Raw genomic sequence first — 22,654 nt, 5'->3', positions numbered from 1 at the left:
CTGGCTGCCACTGGGCACAGCCTCCTCATGACTGCCACTTTCCAAACCCTCCTCCTGGCTGAGCTCATCCTGTGGATAAAAAAGGGACATAGTTTTAGTTTTTGGTTCATCAATCACACACAATTTTCAGCTCATGGCTTGCAAATTGAATGCTAATAAATAGAAAAGACTATCATTCTGACCCTGGTATTTTTCATTCTTGTCACAAACATTTTGGCCCCTACTGTCTTGATATGTAAATCACTTTTTAAAAAATCATTAATTTGTTATTGATTATAACATCTAGTTAACATCATTAATATTAGGACAATAAATATGTCAAAAAATTATATACCTGGCTCCAGCTGGGCACATCCACTTCTTCCAGGATGGAAGGCCCAGGTTGCCCCTCATCAGCCTCTGCTGATGTTGAGGGAAGGGTGGAGGGGAAGGCTGCAGGGAAGGGTAGAAAGAGATTCCCTGGCTTCAGTCTGGTCCTCCAGAAAACACAGCTTGTTGAAGTACCACAGCCTGTGGACATACAATTGTGCTGCTGATGCTCCTGATCGGAATGATTTCTGGATCTTATTATGCTCCTTCTTATACATGTTCCTCAAGATCACAATTTTATTTTCCAAGAACACGATGGTTGCATCGGGGACCCGAGTCTTCATAAATTCCAGAAGTTTCTCCAGCGTTGACCTCCTAGCTTGTTTATTATAATATAAGCTCTGTTTCACCTCCCACAAATTCCTCATCTCCCTGTACTTGTCAATGAAACTGGCCATAAATTCTGGGTCCTTAAAGTAATTTATATTTTCTGTAAGACAATACACAAGACAAAAACACTAATGTCAGCCTAAACTCTCATAATCATATCCCAATATAGGCCTCAGTCTTGAAGCATTATAGGCCACTGATGTACCAAAGTTAAGATTTTACCTTTGTTAGAATGTTCGTCCTCCTTCCTCAGCACACCGAGCATACGTATGACACATGTGTGTTACTTTATATACACTGCACATGCGTCACCCGCCCCTGACGTCCCCTTCTCTTCAGCGAGCAGTAGGAGCGACATGGTGGAGACACAGCAGGTGTGTGATAATAATTTGAGTAACAAGGAGGAAAGCCCAGAGGCAGAAATGTCCCGACCCTGTAGGCAAAGATTTAAGGCCTCAAATATGTCCTTTGGTGAGATGGTGGACATCTTGAGTAGGAATGACTATGATGGCAAAAATGGACCATAAACCAACCCGAATGTGAGAAAGGCCAAAATCATGACAAAAGTTGTGAAGAGTATGCACACAAATTTTGGGGTATGACGATCAAAGGAGCAAATAAGGAACTGCTGGTTATACCTGAAACTAAGGGAGCAGGATCAGTATAGAAGGATTAAGAAAGTGCTTAGAATAAGTAAGTAGTTGTCGTGTGTTTGGATTCTTATTATTACTTGCATGCTGCACCATGTGATTTTCTTTACTGTAGGACATTTTAAAATGGCAAGTTTCAGGTTAGTGGGCACAGTAATCGGTCATAGTAAACATCGTTCGTTAATTAAATACGATGTTTTCAGCAAATACAGGTTAAATACATTTGGTCATGCCTAAATATCTGTGTGTTAAAGTATACCTTTTGTTTCATTCTCATAGGGGACCAAAGACTTTGAGGACACCAGGAACATCCCTACCTGAAAAAGAAGGGGATCTCCCAAAAACACCACACCCCCGAGGATCTGGAGGAAGGAGAGGTGGAGGAAGTGTGCGAACTTGTCACCACAACAGGTCAGTGTCTGATGCCCCAGCTAATATATGTATACCTGCATATCTATAATACATGTTTTTTTCCCAAAATGTTTAGGTGATTTGCTGGTTGTGGAAGAGCAAGCTCAAAAATTCACAAGTGCACAACTCCTAATCCAGGACATCATGACATGGAATCATGAAATCGACATCATAAGAAAGAAACAACATTTTCTTGAATAACAAATTAAGAACATGATTGATGCGTTGGGGAGAATTTAAAAGATCTTCAAAATGCAACCATTTTAACATTTGTTCTAAAAACACAATTTTTTTGTAATTAGTAAAAGCCAAATTTTGAAGATGTACACGGTGTGCCAACATGTGCTATCTGCCATCAGGGGATTTCAGTGTACACGTTTTGTGGGTGCAACCCCTTCCTCCCAAATGAAGTAGGTGAGAGGAAGGGGTTGCACCCCAAAACACGTCCATTGATCCCCCATGATGGCAGATTGCACATGTTGAAATTAGGTATGGGATTAGGTGGTAAATACCCATTTTGATTCACAAATTGTGTTCATCTTCAAAATTTGGCTTTTACAGGAGTGACATCAGCCTATCTGATGAAGGCAATATCCAGACATTTAAGACATATAATGTCTGATATTGCCTTCTGGTTTTCTACGTTGAACTTTGTAAGTTCCAGAGTTTTGTATGTTATGTTATTAAACATACCTATTTTGAACAAAAAACAAAAAAAAATGTATAAAAACCGAACAAAAAAATAAATTTTTACCCAAATATTTTAGAACGCACAAGTGTGAATGTGCACAGAGTAAACACTTTGCTTATCAATGTGTGGCTTCTTCTTTCAATGGTCAATACCAGTTTTTGAAGTCATTTTGTGTTTACAGTGACAATAGGGCTTATTTACTAAAGGAAAATCCACTTGGCACTACAAGTGCACTATAGGAGAACCTAGGAGACAGTCAAAAACAAACACAAGCAATAAAGAAAATTCTATTTTATTCAAATTTTATCAGATATTGTTTTTTTTTAGCATAGCAATGGCCCCCTACCCATAAAAGAATTTACATATTTGTGCTGAACTTCACGGGCGCTTTGGGGGGCCAAGCCAGTACAGCCAGTATCCAAGCCTGTCAGGAGATTAACAGGAAGTCCGGCTTCAGGCCCAACTAAGGCAATATAATTTTGGGCATTTTTCCTTAAAAAATTGTGCAATATGCATTAGGATAGGATGATATGGTTGATTTTGTATTCCGCCATATGGATTGCTGTCAGAAACAGGCAGAACCGGCAGGCCATTATCCCAAAGGTATTTCCAACAACTCTTCCCGCTCTGGTCAGCCAGTAGTTAAAAACCCTCCTCTCCAGGATGAGGGTCCTTTGGGGGAATGGCCTCATCAGGTGCTCGTCCAAACCAAATGGTACATCAGCAAGAAAGATGAATGGGAGTCCTTCCACGTTGTCCACATCAGGTGGCAATGCCACTAGTCTGGGGAGTTTGGTAAAACTCCGTCTGGGTGAAGACTCCGCCATCCGGCCATTCTTCCCCACGTCCACAGAGGAACACGATACCACCGCCATTAACACTATACTATTATACCCCTAATAGTTATAATAGTAAGACCCCGAATGGGGTGGTGGCACGATGTGGACGTGCTTCCCATCTATAGCCCCTCCACAGTTATTAAAGTCGCAATGGTCGGCAAAATGGGAGGCCACAGTCTGCCATTCCTGTGGTGTTGAAGGGAACTGTGGAGTCAAAACAGAAAAAATATATAAGTACTTTTGCACATAACATTGCAAGCAAATTAAACAAAAACATTCTTGGCCGACATACTTTTTTAAAGGAGTATTTCAAGACAAAAATATTAGGTCCAATTATCAGATTCCTCCCCCCTCTGATGGCCCATCGTAAAAAAATTTGGGGGGGGGGGGTTATAAAAGAATTTAAGGACACACATAACATTTGTACACATTTTAGGGGGTGTTTTAGGTGAAGCACAACAATGGAGCTGACAAAATACATTTTTAAGTGACTAGGCTATAGGTGTATATGGGCCCAGGATAGAATGCTGGGGAGGTTAGCGAAGGCAAATATGCATGAAGGCCAAAAAAGGAGCATTAACAGCTTACAGCTTGCCTGAGTATAAAGGGGACATTACAATCATGGCAATTAGGGAATGATGAAATAAATACAATACATTATCACACATTAAATACATATAATGTGATGTTAAAGGAGACAACTTACCCTAATATAGTCCTTCTGCAGTACCTGAATAATAGCAGAACAGGTCTCTGGAATAATGATCCCCAGAGCCTGGGGTGAGATGCCTGTCAAGAACTTGAGGTCCTGCAGGCCTTTCCCAGTCGCCAAGTACCGCAAGGTGGTGGCTAGCCTCTGCTCCGGTGTTATGACTTTCCGCATGCAAGTGTCCTGCTATATAATATAAGGGGTGATCAAAGCCAAAAGACGGTGAAAAACAGGGTCCGTCATCCTGAGAAAGTTCCTGAAATCATCAGGATTATTCTCCTGGATCTCATGAAGCAGAGGCATGTGCGAGAATTGGTCATGCTGGAGTAACCAATTATTGGTCCATGAACTCCTCTCCACCCTGTTCATGGACTGGACTTGGGTCAAAGTATAAACCCCAACACCAAGCCCCCACACAGCACGAACGCTATGACCAGTACGTACCTGCAACATGGTTTCAAAACGGTCAGCTGGTCAGAGTGAACTTAACAGAATGCACTGAAGAACAGCAAGGCCTGTGAAGAGCAAGCTGAAAATCAGCGAGCAGACAAGAACGCACTGAAAAACAGATACCAACTGACTGCACACACTGACAACCAGATACAAACCCACAAGCACAAACTGAACAGCAGTAAAACGATCTGAAAAAGCAGGAGTCTAAAAAGTGCGACTCATCTCTAATCAAACTTCTATTAACACCAGATTAGCAGAAGGAGCCCAAAGGGTGGGGCAGTGGCTATTGAACTTCCTTTTTCTATTCCCGTCGTATGTCACCGGGTTCTTGATGGTCGGACTTTGGTATGATCGTGTGTACGCAAGACAGTTTCAGCGGAATTCTGTTGGAACTCCGTCAGAAAAACCTTCAGAGTTTATTCTGACGGGAAAGCTGGTCGTGTGTACAGGGCATAAGACTTCCACCCTTCCACTGCTGTCTAGACGTAGTAACAATCTTTCTACTCTTTCTAAAAAGGAGTGAACCATAGAATGCTTTAGGCACTACTCAGTTCAAGAGCATTCAATACTATGCCTAATAAGCTTAACATTCCATGACTTTGAGCAGCCTGCTCTTTAAAATGCGTCTAGCTGGGGTTTGGTGTGATAATGTTCCATCCAAAAACAATTAGTCGGTTATGAAGAACAAAAGATACTCCGGCACTGTACTGCTGGAAGAGGACTTCACTCCCAAAGCACCTTTGGCTTCCTCTATTAGTGGACCGATATTCCCTTGTGGACTTTCTACTGAATTTATCCATTGCTATTGCAGACAGTAAGATCTTTATGAATGCCCTGGGGGAGATGTACAGACCGAAGGGGAGGCACTGAAACTGGTAGAGGAATTGAGGGTGAATTGGGAAAAGTAGGTGTCTGATAAACCTACAGAGCATCCAGACTCCCTGTTTTATCGATAATATAATTGATAGGAGGTTTTTCCATCTTGCACAACTCCAACTTCCTGTGCTTGTTGAGTTTTTTTTTTTTTCTTCAACTTTAGCACTGGGCAGATTACATGATTTTTATTTTCATTTTTTTTTGCTAGGAACAGAGGTGAACCAAATCCTCATCTCCCCTGGGTAACTGGAACCTTCACGATTGCCAATTTATTTTTTCACTCTAGCTACAAACTGGACCAGAATTTTTTGACCAGTGTCATGCCAATATAATCTAATTTTCGGACTCCTTGAATGTGACAGCAAGGTGACATGCCAGCTATATTACTGATGCATCCACCATCGGAGGAGGCTGATGCAGGTTGACTTTAGCTTTTTCAGGGTATACAATTTTGACAGCCTGTTTATACGGGCATTTTTCTCTGACCCCTTCAATTTTTCCAGGATTAACTCCTCCAGTTGTTCAGTGAAGAGAATGAGTACTTTTTAACCTTGTAGAGAGTGTCTTCCACTTCACCCCAGGCAATTGCGTCCTTAGCTGCCCTTGTAAAAAGGCTCTATTGAGCAATCTTCAAAGCTTGTGGCCCCTTTAATGCATTCTTCCCATGGCAAGCTTTCCAATTTGGACACCACCTACTGGCTCCAGTTGGAAGTGCTTGGCAATTCAGCCACTGACTGGGGAGTACAGGTTTCATGCATTAACTCTTTGGCCGATTCTTTAATCAAGGCGGCTACTTTCCAGACATCCCCTTCTTTGCTCCAAGTGGACTTGACATGCCAGCTTGTCAAGCAATGACTTTTCACCACAAATGCAGCACACATTAGGGCTGATAATCTATGGTGTTTGTAAATGGGGAGCAATAATCATGAGAGGTGAGATGATGACATTTATAAATGTTGCCTGGATGTCTGCTTTTGAATGGTGACTGTTCTGGCTTTTAGCAGGCTCCCTCCATCTTGAGGACCTTGCAGGGCTGTATGGAACTTGCTCCAGGCAGACTTGACATACTAGCTTGGCAGGCAAAGACTTTCTACCACAAATACAGTGACTATTAGGGCTGGTAACTTGTGATGTTGGTAAACGGGGAGCAATGATAATGAGGGGTGAGATGATGACCTTAATTAACATTGCCTGGATGTCTGTTCTTTGATGATGACTTGTCTTGACCTTCAGAAGGCTCCCTCGATCTTGTGGTCCTTACAGGACTATAGGACTCAATCTTCACTACTTACGTAATCCCTATACCTTAACCACTTGCTTACTGGGCACTTAAACCCCCCTCCTGCCCAGATCAATTTTCAGCTTTCAGCGCTGATGCATTTTGAAAGACAATTGCGCGGTCATACAACACTGTACCCAAATTAAATTTTTATCATTTTTTTTCACACAAATAGAGCTTTATTTTGGTGGTATTTAATCACAGCTGGGGTTTTTATTTTTTGCTAAACAAACAAAAAAAGATGGAAAATTATGTAAAAAAAATCATGTTTCATAGTTTGTTATACAATTTTTCAAACAGGTAATTTTTCTCCTTCATTGATATGCGCTGATGAGGCGGCACTGGTGGGCACTGATAGGCACAGTTAAGGCAGCACTGATGGCCACAGATAGGCCCTGAAGGGTGCCACTGATGGGCGGCATTGTTGATGAGGCACGGATTGTGGGCACTGATAGATGGCACTGTGGGCACTGATAGGTGGCACTGTTGTGTACTGCCAGGTGACACTGGCAGGTGGCACAGATGAGCTTAAGGCAATCTTCTTAATCGGGACCGATGTCCCTATCACAGCCACCGGTGATCAGCTATTGTCAGTGCGAGGAGAAAAAATAGATGATTACCAGCTCTGTTTATATCACATGATCTGCTGTCATTGGCTGAAAGCTGATCACGTGGTAAGGGGTCGGGATCTGTGATCCAGAGAGTCTCATAGACTCGCTGATCACAGGGTGCGTGCAGGCCGCTCGGGCATGGGAAGATGTCAATAGACGTACTCCCGGAAAAGCAGGTCCACGCTGTAGCCGTCATTCGGTTATAGCGCGGATCTGAACTAGTTGAAAGCAATGGGTGGTCTGCCTAGACAGTGTTCCCCATAGAAACAGTGCATAACAGCAGATTGAAATGAAAAACAGCAGAAGGCTATGTCTCCACTACTGCGACCTGAAAGTCGCGTGGTTTTGCTGCAAATTTGATGCGACTTGAAGCAATACCTGTGTATTCTTCAAGTCTATGGACACAGATATGAACGGCACTCATTGGAAATCATGGGAGGTGACTTTGCAGTGACAAATCTCACTAGTGGAAGCCGAGCCCAACACAGTAATTCCAGAGCAAGCATTGAGAAGGAGATTGGAAGAGCTCAGGTAAATGCCATAAAGAGCACACTGATCCTAGAGCAACACTGAGAAGGAGATAGGAAAAGCCCAAGTGAATGCCATAAAAATGGAAAACATACCTGCAAACAATGACCACATAAGCATCCAGCATGCATGAGTAGGCGAGCTCCACCATTTGTTGCCCAAAAATGCCATAAAACCGTTTAAAACTCACATTTGCCATTAATGAGGATATCAGTGCCTGAGCATGCTCAGATCGCCATCCTGGAAAAGCTCTAGCCAGCAAACTAGTCACAGAGGCCACATCACTTCCTGCCTCTCATGGTCACAGTGTACTAGCACTGCTGCCACCTTCTTGGAAATGGCTAACGCCCATAACACAGAGAGAAGACCCCCCACGTACCCTCACAACTACCAGGCCAGGGTTGAGGGGAAGAGACCTTTTATCAGGAATGGCTTCACCTGCTGGTGGCACTGTGGCACACCATTAGGGTTTAGTTCTGGTGTCCAACAGCAGGTGTCTCTCAGCAGCCAGAAGTTCCTAAAAATTAGTCATCAGCTTACTCTGACTGATGGTGGTATATTTAGTCCCTCCTCTGCAACTCCATCTTGTCTTGGTGTTTTGCCCATGTTACATAGTTACATAGTAACTCTGACCTGCATATCCTGCATTCAGCTCCAGGTCCCATTCCTGATCTCTCAACTGCCTGCTTATTCCTGCTCCTGTGTACCCTCTCCCTGTCCTGGCTTGCTCCCTGCTCCATCTGCCTGATCTGTATGACCCTGGCTCTAATACTGACTACTCTTCCTAGTCTTACCCTGCCCTGCCCTCCATACATAGTTAGCTTGGTTAGCTGGGTTAGTGATCACTCTCACCCATTATGCTTACTGGTTTATATTCTTAGTTTATGTTAGTTACAGTGTTTCAAAAATCAGAATACACCCCTCACATTTTTGTAATTATTTTATTATAACTTTTCATACGACAACACAGAAGAAATGAAACATTGCTACAATGTAAAGTAGTGAGTGTATAGCTTGTATAACAGTGTAAATTTGCTGTCCCCTCAAAATAATTCAAAACACAGCCATTAATGTCTAAACCGCTGGCAACAAAAGTGAGTAAACCCCTAAGTGAAAATGTCCAAATTGGGTCCAATTAGCCATTTTCCCTCCCGAGTGTCATGTGACTCATTAGTGTTACAAGGTCCCAGGTGTGAATGGGGAGCAGGTGTGTTAAATGTGGTGTTATCGCTCTCACTCTCTCATACTGTACACTGAAAGTTCAACATGGCACCTCATGGCAAAGAACTCTCTGAGGAGCTGGAAAAAATAATTGTTTCTCTACATAAAGATGGTATAGGCAATAAAAGTTTGCCAATACCCTGAACCTGAGCTGCTGCACATTGGCCAAGACCATACAGCGGTTTAACAGGACAGGTTCCACTCAGAACAGGCCTTGCCATGGTCGACCAAAGATGTTGAGTGCACGTGCTCAGCATCATATCCAGAGGTTGTCTTTGGGAAATAGACGTATGAGTGCTGCCAGCATTGCTGTAGACATTGAAGGGTAAGGGGGTCAGCCTGTCAGTGCTCAGACCATATGCTGCACACTGCATCGAATTGGTCTGCAGAAGGAAGCTTCTTCTAAAGATGATGCACCAGAAAGCTAGCAAACAGTTTTCTGAAGACAAGCAGACTAAGGACATGGATTACCATGTCCTGTGGTCTGATGAGACCAAGATAAATTTATTTGGTTCAGATGGTGTTGAGTGTGTGTGGTGACAACCAGGTGAGGAGTACAAAGACAAGTGTGTCTTGCCTACAGTCAAGCATGGTGGTGGGAGTGTCATGGTCCGGAGTTGCATGAGTGCTGCCAGCACAGGGGAGCTACAGTTCATTGAGGGATTCATGAATGTCAACATGTACTGTGACATAATAATGACCCAAAACACACCTCAAAGATGACCACTGTCTTGCTAAAGAAGTTGAGGGTAAAGGTGATGGACTGGCCAAGCAGCAGTCTTCAGACCTAAACCCTATCGAGCATCTGTGGGGCGTCCTCAAAGGGAAGGTGGAGGAGAGCAAGATCTCTAACATACACCAGCTCCGTGATGTCGTCATGGAGGAGTGGAAGAGAACTCCAGTGGCAACCTGTGAAGCTCTGGTGAACTCCATGCCCCCAAGAGGGTTAAGGTAGTGCTGGAAAATAATGGTGGCCACACAAAACATTTGCACTTTTGGCCCAATTTTGACATTTTAACTTAGGGGTGTACTCACTTTTGTTACCAGCGGTTTAGACATTAATGGCTGTGTGTTGAGTTATTTTGAGGGGACAGCAAATTTACACTGTTATACAAGCTGTACACTCACTAATTTACATTGTAGCAAAGTGTAACTTCTTCAGTATTGTCACATGGAAAGATATAATAAAATGTTTACACAAATGTGAGGGATGTACTCACTTTTGTGAGATACTGTATATTGTTGTTTTACTGTCATACTTGAGACCCACGCTATAGCTGAATGACGGCTACAGAGCGGACCTCCTTTGCCGGGTCTATTGACGTCGTCCCGCGCACGAGCGGCCTGTGCGCCCCCTGAGGGGCGCGCGCGGCGCGCTCTGTGATCGGCGAGTCTATGAGACTCGCCTGATCACTGATCCGAGCAAGGGGTCGATCCCGACCCCTTACCACGTGATCAGCTGTCAGCCAATGACAGCTGATCATGTGAGACAACAGAGCCGGTAATCAGCTATTATTCCTCCTCGCGCTGACAGCGTGAGGAGAGAAAAAAAAAGAGCCGATCATCGGCGGCCGTGATCGGGACATCAGTCCCGATCACGGCCAGCCCTTCCTGTGCCCACCTGCCCCCTGCCAGTGCCACCTCATTAAAAAATAAGTGCCCCCCGTCAGTGCCCATAGTGCCACCCAGCAGTGCCCACAGTGCCACCCAGCAGTGCCCACGATCTGCCTCAACAACGGTGCTGCACCCCAGTGCCACATATCCGTGCCCATCAGTGTCATCTACCAGTGCCCATCAGTGCCCATCAGTGCCGCCCTTCAGTGCCCAGCAGTGCCACCTATCAGAGCCACCTATCAGTGCCACCTATCAGTGCCCATCTATCAGTGGTACCTATCAGTGTCCCTTAGTGCCCCCCATCCGTGCCACCCATCCGTGCCACCCATCCGTGCCATCTTATCTGTGCCAATCTTTGCCCATCAGTGCCGCCTTATCTGTGCCCATCAGTACTGCCTTATCTGTGCCTATCGGTGCCACCTTATCTGTGCCTATTAGTGCCGCCTTAACTATGCCTATCAGTGCCCACCAGTGCAGCCTATCAGTGCCCATCAATGCAGCCTATCAGTGCCACCTCATCAGCGCACTTCAATGAAGGAGAAAAATTACGTCTTTGCAAAATTTTATAACAAACTATTAAACATGATTTTTTTTTTTTGCATCTTTTTTTGTTTGTTTAGCAAAAAATAAAACTCCCAGCTGTAATTAAATACCACCAAAAGAAAGCTCTATTTGTGGGGAAAAAATTATAAAAATTTCATTTGGGTACAATGTTGTATGCCCACGCAATTGTCATTCAAAGTGCATCAGCGCTGAAAGCTGAAAATTGGTCTGGGCATGAGGGGGGTTTAAGTGCCCAGTAAGCAAGTGGTTAATAAACCACATTATTTTATTATTTTATCATATATCACTGCTTTGCCGGGGTAGGGAGGCTGAAAGTACCTACTCATGTTTGCCCCCCCCCCCCTTTCCTGGCGTGCCAGGCTGCATGCTCGGATAAAGGCCTGGTATAGATTTATACATATCTCTCAACCATCCCGGATTCCGCAGGACCTTCCCGCAATTGAGGGGTCCAGCAGACCTGGGCTGAAATCCCGGGGCTAGTAGCTCCGTGCCCTCCCCCCCCCCATTAAAAGAAAGGAAGAAGTCTGGAATACAGGGGACATTGACAAGCTGAGCCACTGTAGCACTGGCTCTGGCTCCACCTCCACCTGTCCTGATCTCTCACCCATGCAACCCCTATCTCTCTCCCACCCCCATCTCTCTCACTCTCCCACCCCCCATCTCTCTCACTCTCCCACCCCCCATCTCTCTCATTCACCCACCCCCAGTTAGTAATCCCCCCAAGCTCAGCCTCTGAACCCATCCCCCGAGCACTGCCACTCATCCACCCTCACCACTGTAACTGATCCCATCCTCCTAATGAAGGACTACAAGTCCCAGCATGAACCTGTGAGATCTAAGAGAGATAGACCCTTAGATCTCATGGGTTCATACTGGGACTTGTAGTCCTTCGATTTTGGAGGGAGTTACATTCTTAGAGCTAAGGAGTTAATGTTGTAGTCCTTAATTTTTGGGGGATGTGACACCCCCAAAAGTGAAAGACTGCAAGTCCCAGCATGAGCCCCTCAGAGCTGAGGATGCTACATACCCCCTTAATGGAGGGGTAGGAATCAGGTAGGTCAATGTAGTGGTCATTGTAGGAATCTGGTAGGTCAGTGTAGTGGTCATTGTAGGAATCGGGGAGTTTAGTGTAGTGGTCATAGGAATCAGGTAGGTCAGTGTAAGGGTCAGTATAGGAATCAGGTAGGTTAGTGTAGTGGTCATTGTAGGAATCAGAGGTAGGCCAGTGTAGTGGTCATTGTAGGAATCAGAGGTAGGCCAGTGTAGTGGTCATTGTAGGAATCAGGTAAGTCAGTGTAAGGGTCATTGGAGTGCACTCTATTTAAAAAAAAAAATGATATATATATATATATATATATATATATATATATATATATATATAGAGAGAGAGAGAGAGCGAGAGAGAGAGAGAGCGGGGGGGCATTAGTAAGAGAGGAGGGGGGAGTTGGTGAGAAAGCTGGGGGGAATTAGTAAAAGAGGAGGGGGAGTTGGTGAGAGAGCTGGGGGTATAACTAAGAGAGGAGGGAGCATTTGGTGAGTGAGCTGGGGGGTATTACTAAGAGAGGAGGGGGCATTGGTGAGAGCTGGGGGGCATTTCTAAGAGAGGAGGGGGGCATTGGTGAGAGAGCTGGGGAGAGCATTGGTGAGAGAACTGGGGGGGATTGCTGAGAAAGCTAGGGTGGGGGCATTGGTGAGAGAGCTGGGGGGACATTTGTGAAAGGTGAGATAGCTGTTTTTTTTTAAACTAAGCCCCTCCCACCATTAAAATGTTGGCCATACCCACATTTTGCCATTATGTGCGCCACAACTCATTAACTCCCTCATTCAAAAGTTGGGAGGTATGTTTATAGTAGATCTCAAACCATTTTTTTTCCCTTCTTGGTATGAGGTGCCCCCCCCCCCCCACCAGAATCCATTTGAAACCAAAAGAGCCTTTCTTTTGTCAGCTCTTTTGTTTACAGAATTCTCTGCTGACAGCAGGTATGAGTCATGGTTGTTAGGATGCTAATGGGTGCTGGTTCCTAACAACCTGTGCAAACAAAGATGCATACATTTATCATTTGTCCCTTTGCATCTGTTTAGGTCCGCTTCCATTTCTTTAAACAGAAAAAAATGGAGATTTGTTCCATTTAACCACTTGCTGCCCACCCACAGTACATTTCTGCTGGTGGGCATCAGCTCCAGGCTAAGCAACATACTAATATGCCACTCAGCACATATGCACTAGCGCTTTCTGGTGTGTGCAGAGGTGCGATCCCATGACAATTGGGATTAGTGGACAATGCCAATCATGGTGCTCGGTACCCGTCTGCTGTGAGCCGCTAGGATTTCACGTTATCGCTATGACCAAACATAGCAATCACATGACTACATGTTAGCAAAACAGGCATGAACGTCTTCCATTAATGACAGCTTACTTACTACTGTGATGCTGTGATTGGCCCACTGCTATCATATGGTACCTGGCACCCTCTACCATGTGATTAGCTGTAGCAGATCACAGCTTCACAATGGTAAGCAAGCTGTTATGAATGAAAGCCATTCATGACAGTTAAAACTATTGATTATAACAGTAAGTAACTGGTATCAGTAACAGTATGTAAGAAAAATATTGTGAAAAAAAAAACACATTTTATTTAATTTCTTCATTTTCCCAACCTTGACAAAAAATTACAACTTCTGAAAACTCACCATGCCTCTTACCAAATACCTTGGACTTTCTACTTTCCACAAAGGGATAATTTGGGGGATATTGGTACTGTCCAGGCATTTCAGGGCCTCAAGAAATGAGATAAGCAGCCAGTACATCACAACAGATCAATTTTCAAATATATATAAACTGATTGGGTTATTTTTGCACAAGGAATGTAGCAGACTACATTTTGGCCTAAATTTATGAAGAAAGAGTATTTGTTTGCAAAATGTTATAATACAGAATGTGGGTTATTGTCTAAATGTTTGGTATTTTTTGTTTATATACCAGTGGTGATTAAATAGTAAACTATGTGTGAGAAAAATTATATAAATTTTAGTTGCGTACAGTGTTGATGGCTGAGCAATTGCCAAATAAAGTAGCATAGTGCTGGATAGCAAAAAATGCCCTGGTAATGAAAGGAGTAAAACTTTCCAGAGGTCAAGTGGTTAAAAAAAATGCACCTGAATGGATGCAGATGTAAACAGGTGATCATTGGACAGTAATCATAATGTCCATATTTAAATAGTAAAAAAAAGCTAGAGGAAGGGAGCAAGGAAGTTAAAGAGGAGTTCCCCTAAAAAAAAAAAAAAAAAAAAATTAAAGTCAGCAGCTACAAATACTGCAGCTGCTAACTTTTAAAGTGGTTGTAAACCCTTACAAACCACTTTGACCTACAGGTAAGCCTAGATTAAGGCTTACCTGTAGGTCCAAGAAATATCTCCTAAACCTATACGGTTTAGGAGATATTTGCCCGAAGACAGGCACCGCTGTCTACGGCGCATGCGCACTGAGCGCGGCATTTCCAACAAAGGAACTGCCGCGTGTGTCGGCTCCCGTGCGCATGCGCGGGAGTGACGTCATCGCGGCTCCGCCGAATGACAGCGGCGGAGCTGCGAGACCCCACCAAAAAGATGGATGTGCCGGACTACAGGGGACAGCGGTGACATCGCTGGCTCCTGTGTCAGGTAAGTGACACATAAAGGGCTACTATGCGATGCATAGTAGTCCATTATGCTTTGCCTTTGCAGGGAATGAAAGAGGAAGTAAACCCATCAGGGTTTACTTCCTCTTTAATAATCGGACACTTACCTGTCCCAGGGTCCAGTGATGCAGGTGAACGAAGACCTGCTCATTCCCCCCTCCGCTCGGCGGCACCGACTAACTGTGGGCACCCAGCTGCGGCTTCACAAGCGCTGTGATTGGCCGCGCAGTCATCCTGGGATCTGTCACGTGTCCCAGATGACTGGCAGGAGGGAGGGGGCAGAGCTGAGCCCTTCTTGCACTGAGGGGAAGTGACGCCAAGAGCCCAGGCACTGAAGGAGGCAGACTACGAGGGACCCCCTAACAACAGGCATTTAGAGGTGAGTTAAAAAAAATCCAAATTTTTTAAAAAATGTTTAGGAATTTTGGTGAATTTGTATATTTTATGTGCAACACCACTTTAATAAAAAAATAATTAGGGGTCACTAAAATTTTTGAATTAAAAGTGAAAAACTAATTAGGATTAACTACAAACTTAATTCTAGTACAAAGCATTTTTTTAATGTGGCACTATAAATTAAAAACAAATAGGCCCCTTTCACACTACCTATGCGTTCAGGTCCGCCTGTCAGTTTTTCAGGCGGACCTGAACGGATGCTCCATAGAGCTCTATGGAGCGTTGGATGTCAGCGATGACATGTCCGCTGACATCCGACCCGCTCCGATCCGAAAAAGTTTTTCCATCCGTCATCGGATCGAGCGACGGCGGTCACTGCAGTCCGTCGTCACCCGATCTTCCATAGGGGAGAGCGGCGCTGTGACAGGTCCGTCCCTGCGCAGTGTGCAGAGACAGACCTGTCATCTTCCTGCTCAGCGGAGATCGCTCGGGCGAGGGGGTTGGGATTTATTTGTTGAATTTAAATTGCTGGTTGCTGAAACACTTTCCATACAGTATAGCATGCAGTCCTTCAGAATATGAGTTTGTTTCAGGCCCCTGGTACATAGGTTGAACACCACTGTTCTAACCCATCACTACTCTAGTCTAAGCACCTCCGAAAAATGTTTAAGAGTGCTTAAGATTAAATTTATTAAACTTGATAAATTAAAGTTAGATACACTTAATAAAAAAAAATATTATTTAATAAATGTTATCTGCTTATATTACTGACAAGAACAATACCTAAAGACTTTAGCCAATGCGTTTTCAATTTTCTTGAAGTCCGGTCTCCTCTCTGGATCCTCCTCCCAGCAGCTCTTGACGAGTATATAAACCTGACAGAACACATGATAATGAAGCACAGTAAAGTCTAGTAAACCTTGTTTCCTCCAATTTGTTCTCCAATCTTAATTTGTGACATAATTTAAGAACATGGTGCAGACTACAGTTATGGCACAGCATGCAACAGATTTGCCTTGCTATCTTGCTGGAACCGTACTATTATGATTAAACATTCTATATTGCAATGAAGGAAGACACATGTTATACGTGTTATATGCCAATAAATACGATATAATATAAGTGTCCTTTAGTTTAATCAAACAACATTGAATCTCTTTCAAATTTAGTTTACATTTTTTTTTTATTTAAGTAGATAAGTAATGTTCAGCACAATATAAATCATGGTACACGTGTTAAAGCTGTTTTGTAGTAACAAGTTGATAGTTGGAAAAAAAAAAAAAAGAGGTAGGAAAGGTAAATTAAGTTTTTACAACCCAAAACGTAAATGTATTTTATTGGGATTTGATGTGATAGACCAACACAAAGTGGAAGGAAAATGAGAAATGGTTTTAAATTTTTTTTACGAATAAATATGTTAAAAGTGTGGTGTGCATTTGTATTCAGCCCCCTTTACTCTGATAAACCCAACTAAAATCCAATTGCCTCCAGAAGGCACCTAATTAGGAAATAGAGTCCACCTGTCTGTAATTTAATCTCTATATAAATACAGCTGTTCTGTGAAGCCTTCAGTGGTTTTTAGAGAACCTTAGTGAACAAACAGCTTTATGAAGGCCAACAAACACACCAGACAGGTCAGAGATAAAGTTGTAGAGAAGTTTAAAGCGTAAAATAATATGGCACAACTGCAAACTTATCAAGACATGGCCATCCACCTAAACTGACAGGCTGGGCAAGGAGAGCATTCATCAGAGAAGCAGCCAAGAGGCCCATGGAAAAACTGGAGGAGCTACAGAGTTCCACAGCTCAGGTGGGAGAATCTGTTCACAGGACAGCTATTGATTGTGCACTTCACACATCTGGCCTTTATGAAAGAGTGGCAAGAAGAAAGCTGTTGTTGAAAGAAAGCAATGAAAAGTCCTGTTTGCAGTTTGCGAGAAGCCATGTGGTGGACACAGAAAACATGTGGAAGAAGGTGCTCTCGTCAGATGAGACCAAAATTTAACTTTTTGGCCTAAAAGCAAAACTCTACGTGTGGCTGAAAAACTAACACTGCACATAGCCCTGAATACACCATCCCCACCGTGAAACATGGTGGTGGCAGCATCATGTTGTGGGCATCATTTTCTTCAGCAGGGTCAGAGAAGCTGGTCAGAGTTGATGGGAAGATGGATGGAGCCAAATACAAGGCATTCTTAGACCTTGTACACACGGTCGGACATTCTGACAACCAAATCCATTGGATTTTGTCCAACGGATTTTGTCCGAAACTGTTGCATACACACGGTCGGACAAAGTTGTCAGAAAATCCAATTGTACATAAGGTGATGACGTTATTTCATTACGACTGGACTAGGCTCAGGCTAGCCAATAGCTTTGGTCTAGGAATTTGATCGGAGCATGCGTGGCACTTTGTCCGTCGGAGTAGGCTACACATGATCGGAGTATGTCCGATCGGAGCATTTTGTCAGAAAATTTTACGGACAAGTTGGAAAACTTGGCCTGTTGGAGTATCCAATGGAGACCACACACAGTCGGATTATCCGACAAAACGGTCCGATTGGACACACTCCGTCGGAATCTCCGATAGTGTATACAAGGGCTTAGAAGAAAACCTGTTAGAGTCTGCAAAAGACTAGAGACTGGGGCGAAGGTTCACATTCCAGCAGGACAGCGACCCAAAACATACAGCCAGAGCTACAGTGGAATGGTTTAGATCAGGGGTGTCAAACTCAGTTTCATCATGGGCCACATCAGAATTATGATTGTCCTCAAATGGGCCAGTTGTATCTGTAAGATTAGATGTCCAGCGCATCCCCTCCCCTTACACTAGATGCCAAGAACCACCCTACCATCAGAAGTTGAGTCCCCTACTCTCCCTTACATCACAGTGCACCCCCTTCCTTATGTTGCTGCTGGGAAGAGGCTGGATGCATTGCTTGAAAGCAGATAGTAGGGGTCTGGAGGAGGGCCAGAGGAGGGCTGGAGCTCTCCTGCAGCTGCAGGAGAGGTGTGAGGGTCATGTGAAATGGCCTGGAGGGTGGGATTCAGCCCGTGGGCCTTGTGTTTGACACCTGTGGTTTAGATCAAAGCATATTCATGTGTTAGAATGGCCCAGTCAAAGTCCAGACCTAAATCCAATCGAGAATTTGTGGCAAGACTTGAAAATCGCTGTTCAAAGACGCTCTCCATCCAGTGTGACAGAGCTTGGGCTATTTTGCAAAGAAGAATGGCCAAAAATGTCACTCTCTAGATGTGCAAAGCTGGTAGAAACATACCCAAAAAGATTTGCAGCTGTAATTGCAGTGAAAGGTGGTTCTACAAAGAATTGAGGGGGCACGCCACACTTTTAACATATTTATTTGTAAGTCCATCTAGTTCACAAAAAATATATTTTGTGCATTTAGGAAAAAATCCAGGTTTTTTAAAACCTACTCTTAAGGGAGTCTAGTCCACATTCAATCCCAGACCCTATATCATTTATAAATACGGTATATTAAAAAGTAAGGGTCCCAACACTGAACCTTGGTGTACACCACTAATAACCTTAGACTATTCACAGTATGAATCAGTAACAAGAAAAAACAAATGCTCCTGCACTCGAAAAGGTTGCGGGTAAACTCGAAAAGTGGGAGAAGAACTTTTCACAAACTACACTACTGCATTGGCTATGATGCCACTCTCAACAGGTTGGGGAGAACCCAGGAGCAATTCTAAAAGAAAACAAGGACCAGCCTTGCAACATAATATTGTTTTTATTAAAGACTGTTCGAATTTGACTAAAGAAGGCCAGTGGAACCAAGACGGGTAATGCCTGGAAAAGATAAAGGAATTTAGGTACTATGTTCATTTTCAATATATTGCATCTCCCGAACCAAGAGTGTGTAGATTTTCTCCATCTATCTAGTAATGTTCAAACTTCCCTAAGTAGAGCAGGAAAATGTAAGCCATATGTATCTGTTAGTTTAAGTGTTATCTAATTTAATGCAGCAGATGTCCACCTAAGCTTAAAGTTATTCTCTAGGCTCATTTGTATGGGGCCCTCCAGAGACACCCCCATCACCTCCGATTTGATATAGTTTATTTTGAAATTCGTCAGGACTCTGTATCGCTCCACCTCCTTTATAAGATTTGGTAACTATTTTTTGTGGGCTAGTTAGTGAAAAAAGTAAGTCATCCACTTAAGAGGAGACTTTATACTCCTGTTCTCCCAGAGGGATACCCTTGATATCGGGGTTCTGTCAGATTCTATTTAATAAGGGCTCCAGTGTCAAAGCAAACAAGAGAGGCAACAGAGGGCATCCCTGGCATGTCCCATTTGATATTGAAAATTTTTCTGAGTGTGCCCCGTTAGCCTTCACCTGGGCTTGTAGTGTTGAGTATATTCCAGCAATCCAATTTAGCATTTGATCCCCCAAGCCCATGTGTTTTAGCACTACTAACATAAAGGGCTAACTGACCCTATCAAAAGCCTTTTCTGCATCTGTATTCACAAAGATATTCAACAACTTCCTTTGATTTACATATTGGATTAAATTCAAAACTTTAATAGTGCTATCTCAAGCTTCCCATGTGGGGATAAAACCCACTTGATCGAAATGAACCAACTGCGTCAGAAAGGGTTATAAACGAGATGCGAGTATCTTTGTGAATATTTTCACGTCCACGTTCAGTAGCGATATCGGACGATAACTGCTACACACCGACTGGTCCTTCCCTTCTTTTGGGATTAACACAATATGTGCTCTTAATTCTTCTGATGAAGGGACCGATAATTGTCCTAATGTATTAAATGTTTTAACCATGTATGGGCCTATTGATGGGAAGAAACTTTTAAAGTATTGTAAAGAGAACCCATCTGGGCCAGGTGCCTTCCCATGCTTCATCTTCTTCATTACTCTAGACACTTCTTCTATTGTAATTGGTGACTCCAGTTTTATTCGAGCTGAGGACAGCAATATCGCTAAATGTGAGGATATTAAATATTCTTCCAGAGATGAAGAAGAAAGGGAAGGCACCAAAAGATTATATAGTGAGATGTAAGACTCTCTAAATTCCCTTACAATGTCTTGTGGCATTGAAAGTCTTTGACCTCCTTTTGTTTTGATGTATGGTATATATGACTGTGACTTGTTTTTTTAATTTTCTTGCCAACACTTTGCCACACTTATCTCTGGATTCATATATCACCCTCCTCCCTTGTTGTAAAATTGCCATTGCTTTATACCGAAGGAGATCAGAGAGTTGTCTTCTCAGATGTGCTAATACAATTCCTGTTTCCTTTCCCAATGTCTTCTTGTGTTGTATCTCTATTTCCCTTATACTTTCCAGTAACCCTCTTGTCTGCTCCTTTCTGGCCCTCTTTATTCGGGAACTGTGTTTACTAAATTCATCTGGGCAAATAAGTGCCCAAGGATTAACAGAAGTCTGCTAACACTACCTAAAGAGGCAGGTGGAATAGTGGTGCCAGACTTACATAAATATTATCAGGCCCTGCCTCCTGTTATAGGGGATGTCGAGATAGAGGCACGCTCCTTCATACCTTTTGGGAGTGTAAAGCCTTAGCACATATCTGGGCCAAAACCTCCGCATTGATCGAAAGGATCACTGGTACCTCTATCGCTCTTACGTATAAGATGTGTGTTCTCTATGCAGATATCCCAGGAGTCCCCCGTCCACAACAAATGCTGATCCATACCCTCTTCAACGCCATTCAGTGGGCGGTAGCGTTGAATTGGAAGAGCCCCTTGGTGCCATGGTCGCAGGTTATTCTCCGCATGGAGTCAATTAGACTGATGGAGCGCATTCACCATACTCTCTTGGACTACATGCACATATTTGATGGGAAATGGAATGGGTGGACGGCCCTCCTCCTTACATCTAGGCTCGAGGACCCCTGACCCACATGGGCGACAGGCAATAAGGTTATAACCCATGGAAGGGGGGTCCCCTCTCACACCAGAAGAAGGGTTGGAATGGCAAAGGTTTTGGTGCCTCTGAAACACAGCTGTCATCATGGCTTGGATAGGTCACTGAGCTAGTGCATCGAAGGCTTTTATTTCTTTTTTGTTTTACTGTTGGTTATTCTATTTTCCAAATTTTTCTCGGTGATACCTTATGGTGGACTCTTTAGGGACATCTCTGTACCATATCTGGCCTTCATTTTGATATGACACTCACCTGTTAGTTGGATATGCAAAGTTGGATGTTTTATTTCTATCTAGATTTGTCACCAACTATATTATTGCTAATGGCCTTGTAACCATTGATGCTTTTTTGATACTGGTATTCTCTGTAAAAAAAATTCCTGTATTTTCCTAATAAAATCGTTTGTAAACAAAAAAAAAATATTATCAGGCCACCCAGTTAGGCAGAATCATTGTCTAGTGCCGACATGGAGATAGTAAACTGTGGACCATCATTTAACAACAAGTAAGTCCAATCCCATTAAACAGAGCAATATGGTGTTATGCGACTGTACCCTCAAGGTTAAAATGACATCCTCTTCGTATGGGATCTAGGGTTATTTGGAACCCTAAATTTTCATCACCAAATTCACCCCTGTTCCTTATCTTGGGTAACCCAGATTTTACACCTGGTCTGGAGCCAGGGGTATTTGGGAAACTGAAACTGAAAGAGAAAAGATGCCGGGAGGACAATATGAAATACCTTTCTGGCAGGCGTGACAGATTACAAATTTTTTCGAAATATTGGGACCGACCGAAGGGTACGGTCATCCACTCACAAAATTTGAGAGGTACTGTGAGGAGAAGGAGCCCCTCTCCCATATTATTTCTAAGATATACGCTCAGTTGACAGCACCCTCGGAGGACTTTAGTATGATAAGTCTGGGTAAGTGGGAGAAAGACTTGGAGCAAATTATTACAACAGACCAACGTCAGAAAATAATACACTTAACCTTTAAATCATCTAGATGTACTAAGACACAGGATTTGAATTATAAATTATTAACAGGTTGGTATTACACCCTGTCACTAATGAACACATTTTCCCCAGAGGTGTCGGTTAGGTGCTGGAGGGGATGTCAAAAGAGAGGTACTATAGCCCATATTTTCTGGGCATGTCCAGTTATTAGACAGTTTTGGCAAGAAGTTCAGAGAATCACTCAAATATTAAACTGAATATCAGATCTCTGAGGACCCGGCATTTTTTTTTTATTACAATGTTCACAAATCCCAATGGAGAGATATAAGAACTCAGTGATATGTCATCTGGTGAATGCAGCTAAAAGCTGCATCACCACATGTTGGAAAGAGACAGGAGCACACCAGATTTCGATGTGGCTTAATAAAGTAAGAAGAATTGGGATTATGGAAAAAATTATACCTATGCCTTTGGAGTTTAATAGAATGCATTTCCCAAATATGGGCTCCCTGGAAGTTATTCTTGCAAATGGATGAGGGGAAAAGGTTGAT

General features: G+C 43.3%; 1 protein-coding gene across 1 annotated transcript in view; it reads right to left on the bottom strand.

The window, feature by feature from the left end:
- The window catches only part of GUCY2C (guanylate cyclase 2C), a 1,344,189-nt gene that overhangs the window by 521,702 nt on the left and 799,833 nt on the right, over positions 1-22,654 (bottom strand). Inside the window, exon 20 of the mRNA XM_077452503.1 lies at positions 16,002-16,093. Coding sequence (XP_077308629.1) covers positions 16,002-16,093 — 92 coding nt within the window. The remainder of the gene's footprint in view (positions 1-16,001; positions 16,094-22,654) is intronic.

Source organism: Lithobates pipiens, unplaced genomic scaffold (genome assembly GCF_037356315.1).
Source record: "Lithobates pipiens isolate NorthernLeopardFrog02 unplaced genomic scaffold, aLitPip1_a1.2 Scaffold_23, whole genome shotgun sequence".
NCBI lineage: Eukaryota > Metazoa > Chordata > Amphibia > Anura > Ranidae > Lithobates > Lithobates pipiens.
The sequence above is the reverse complement of the archived record's forward strand: the minus strand, read 5'-3'. Positions and strand labels throughout refer to the sequence as shown.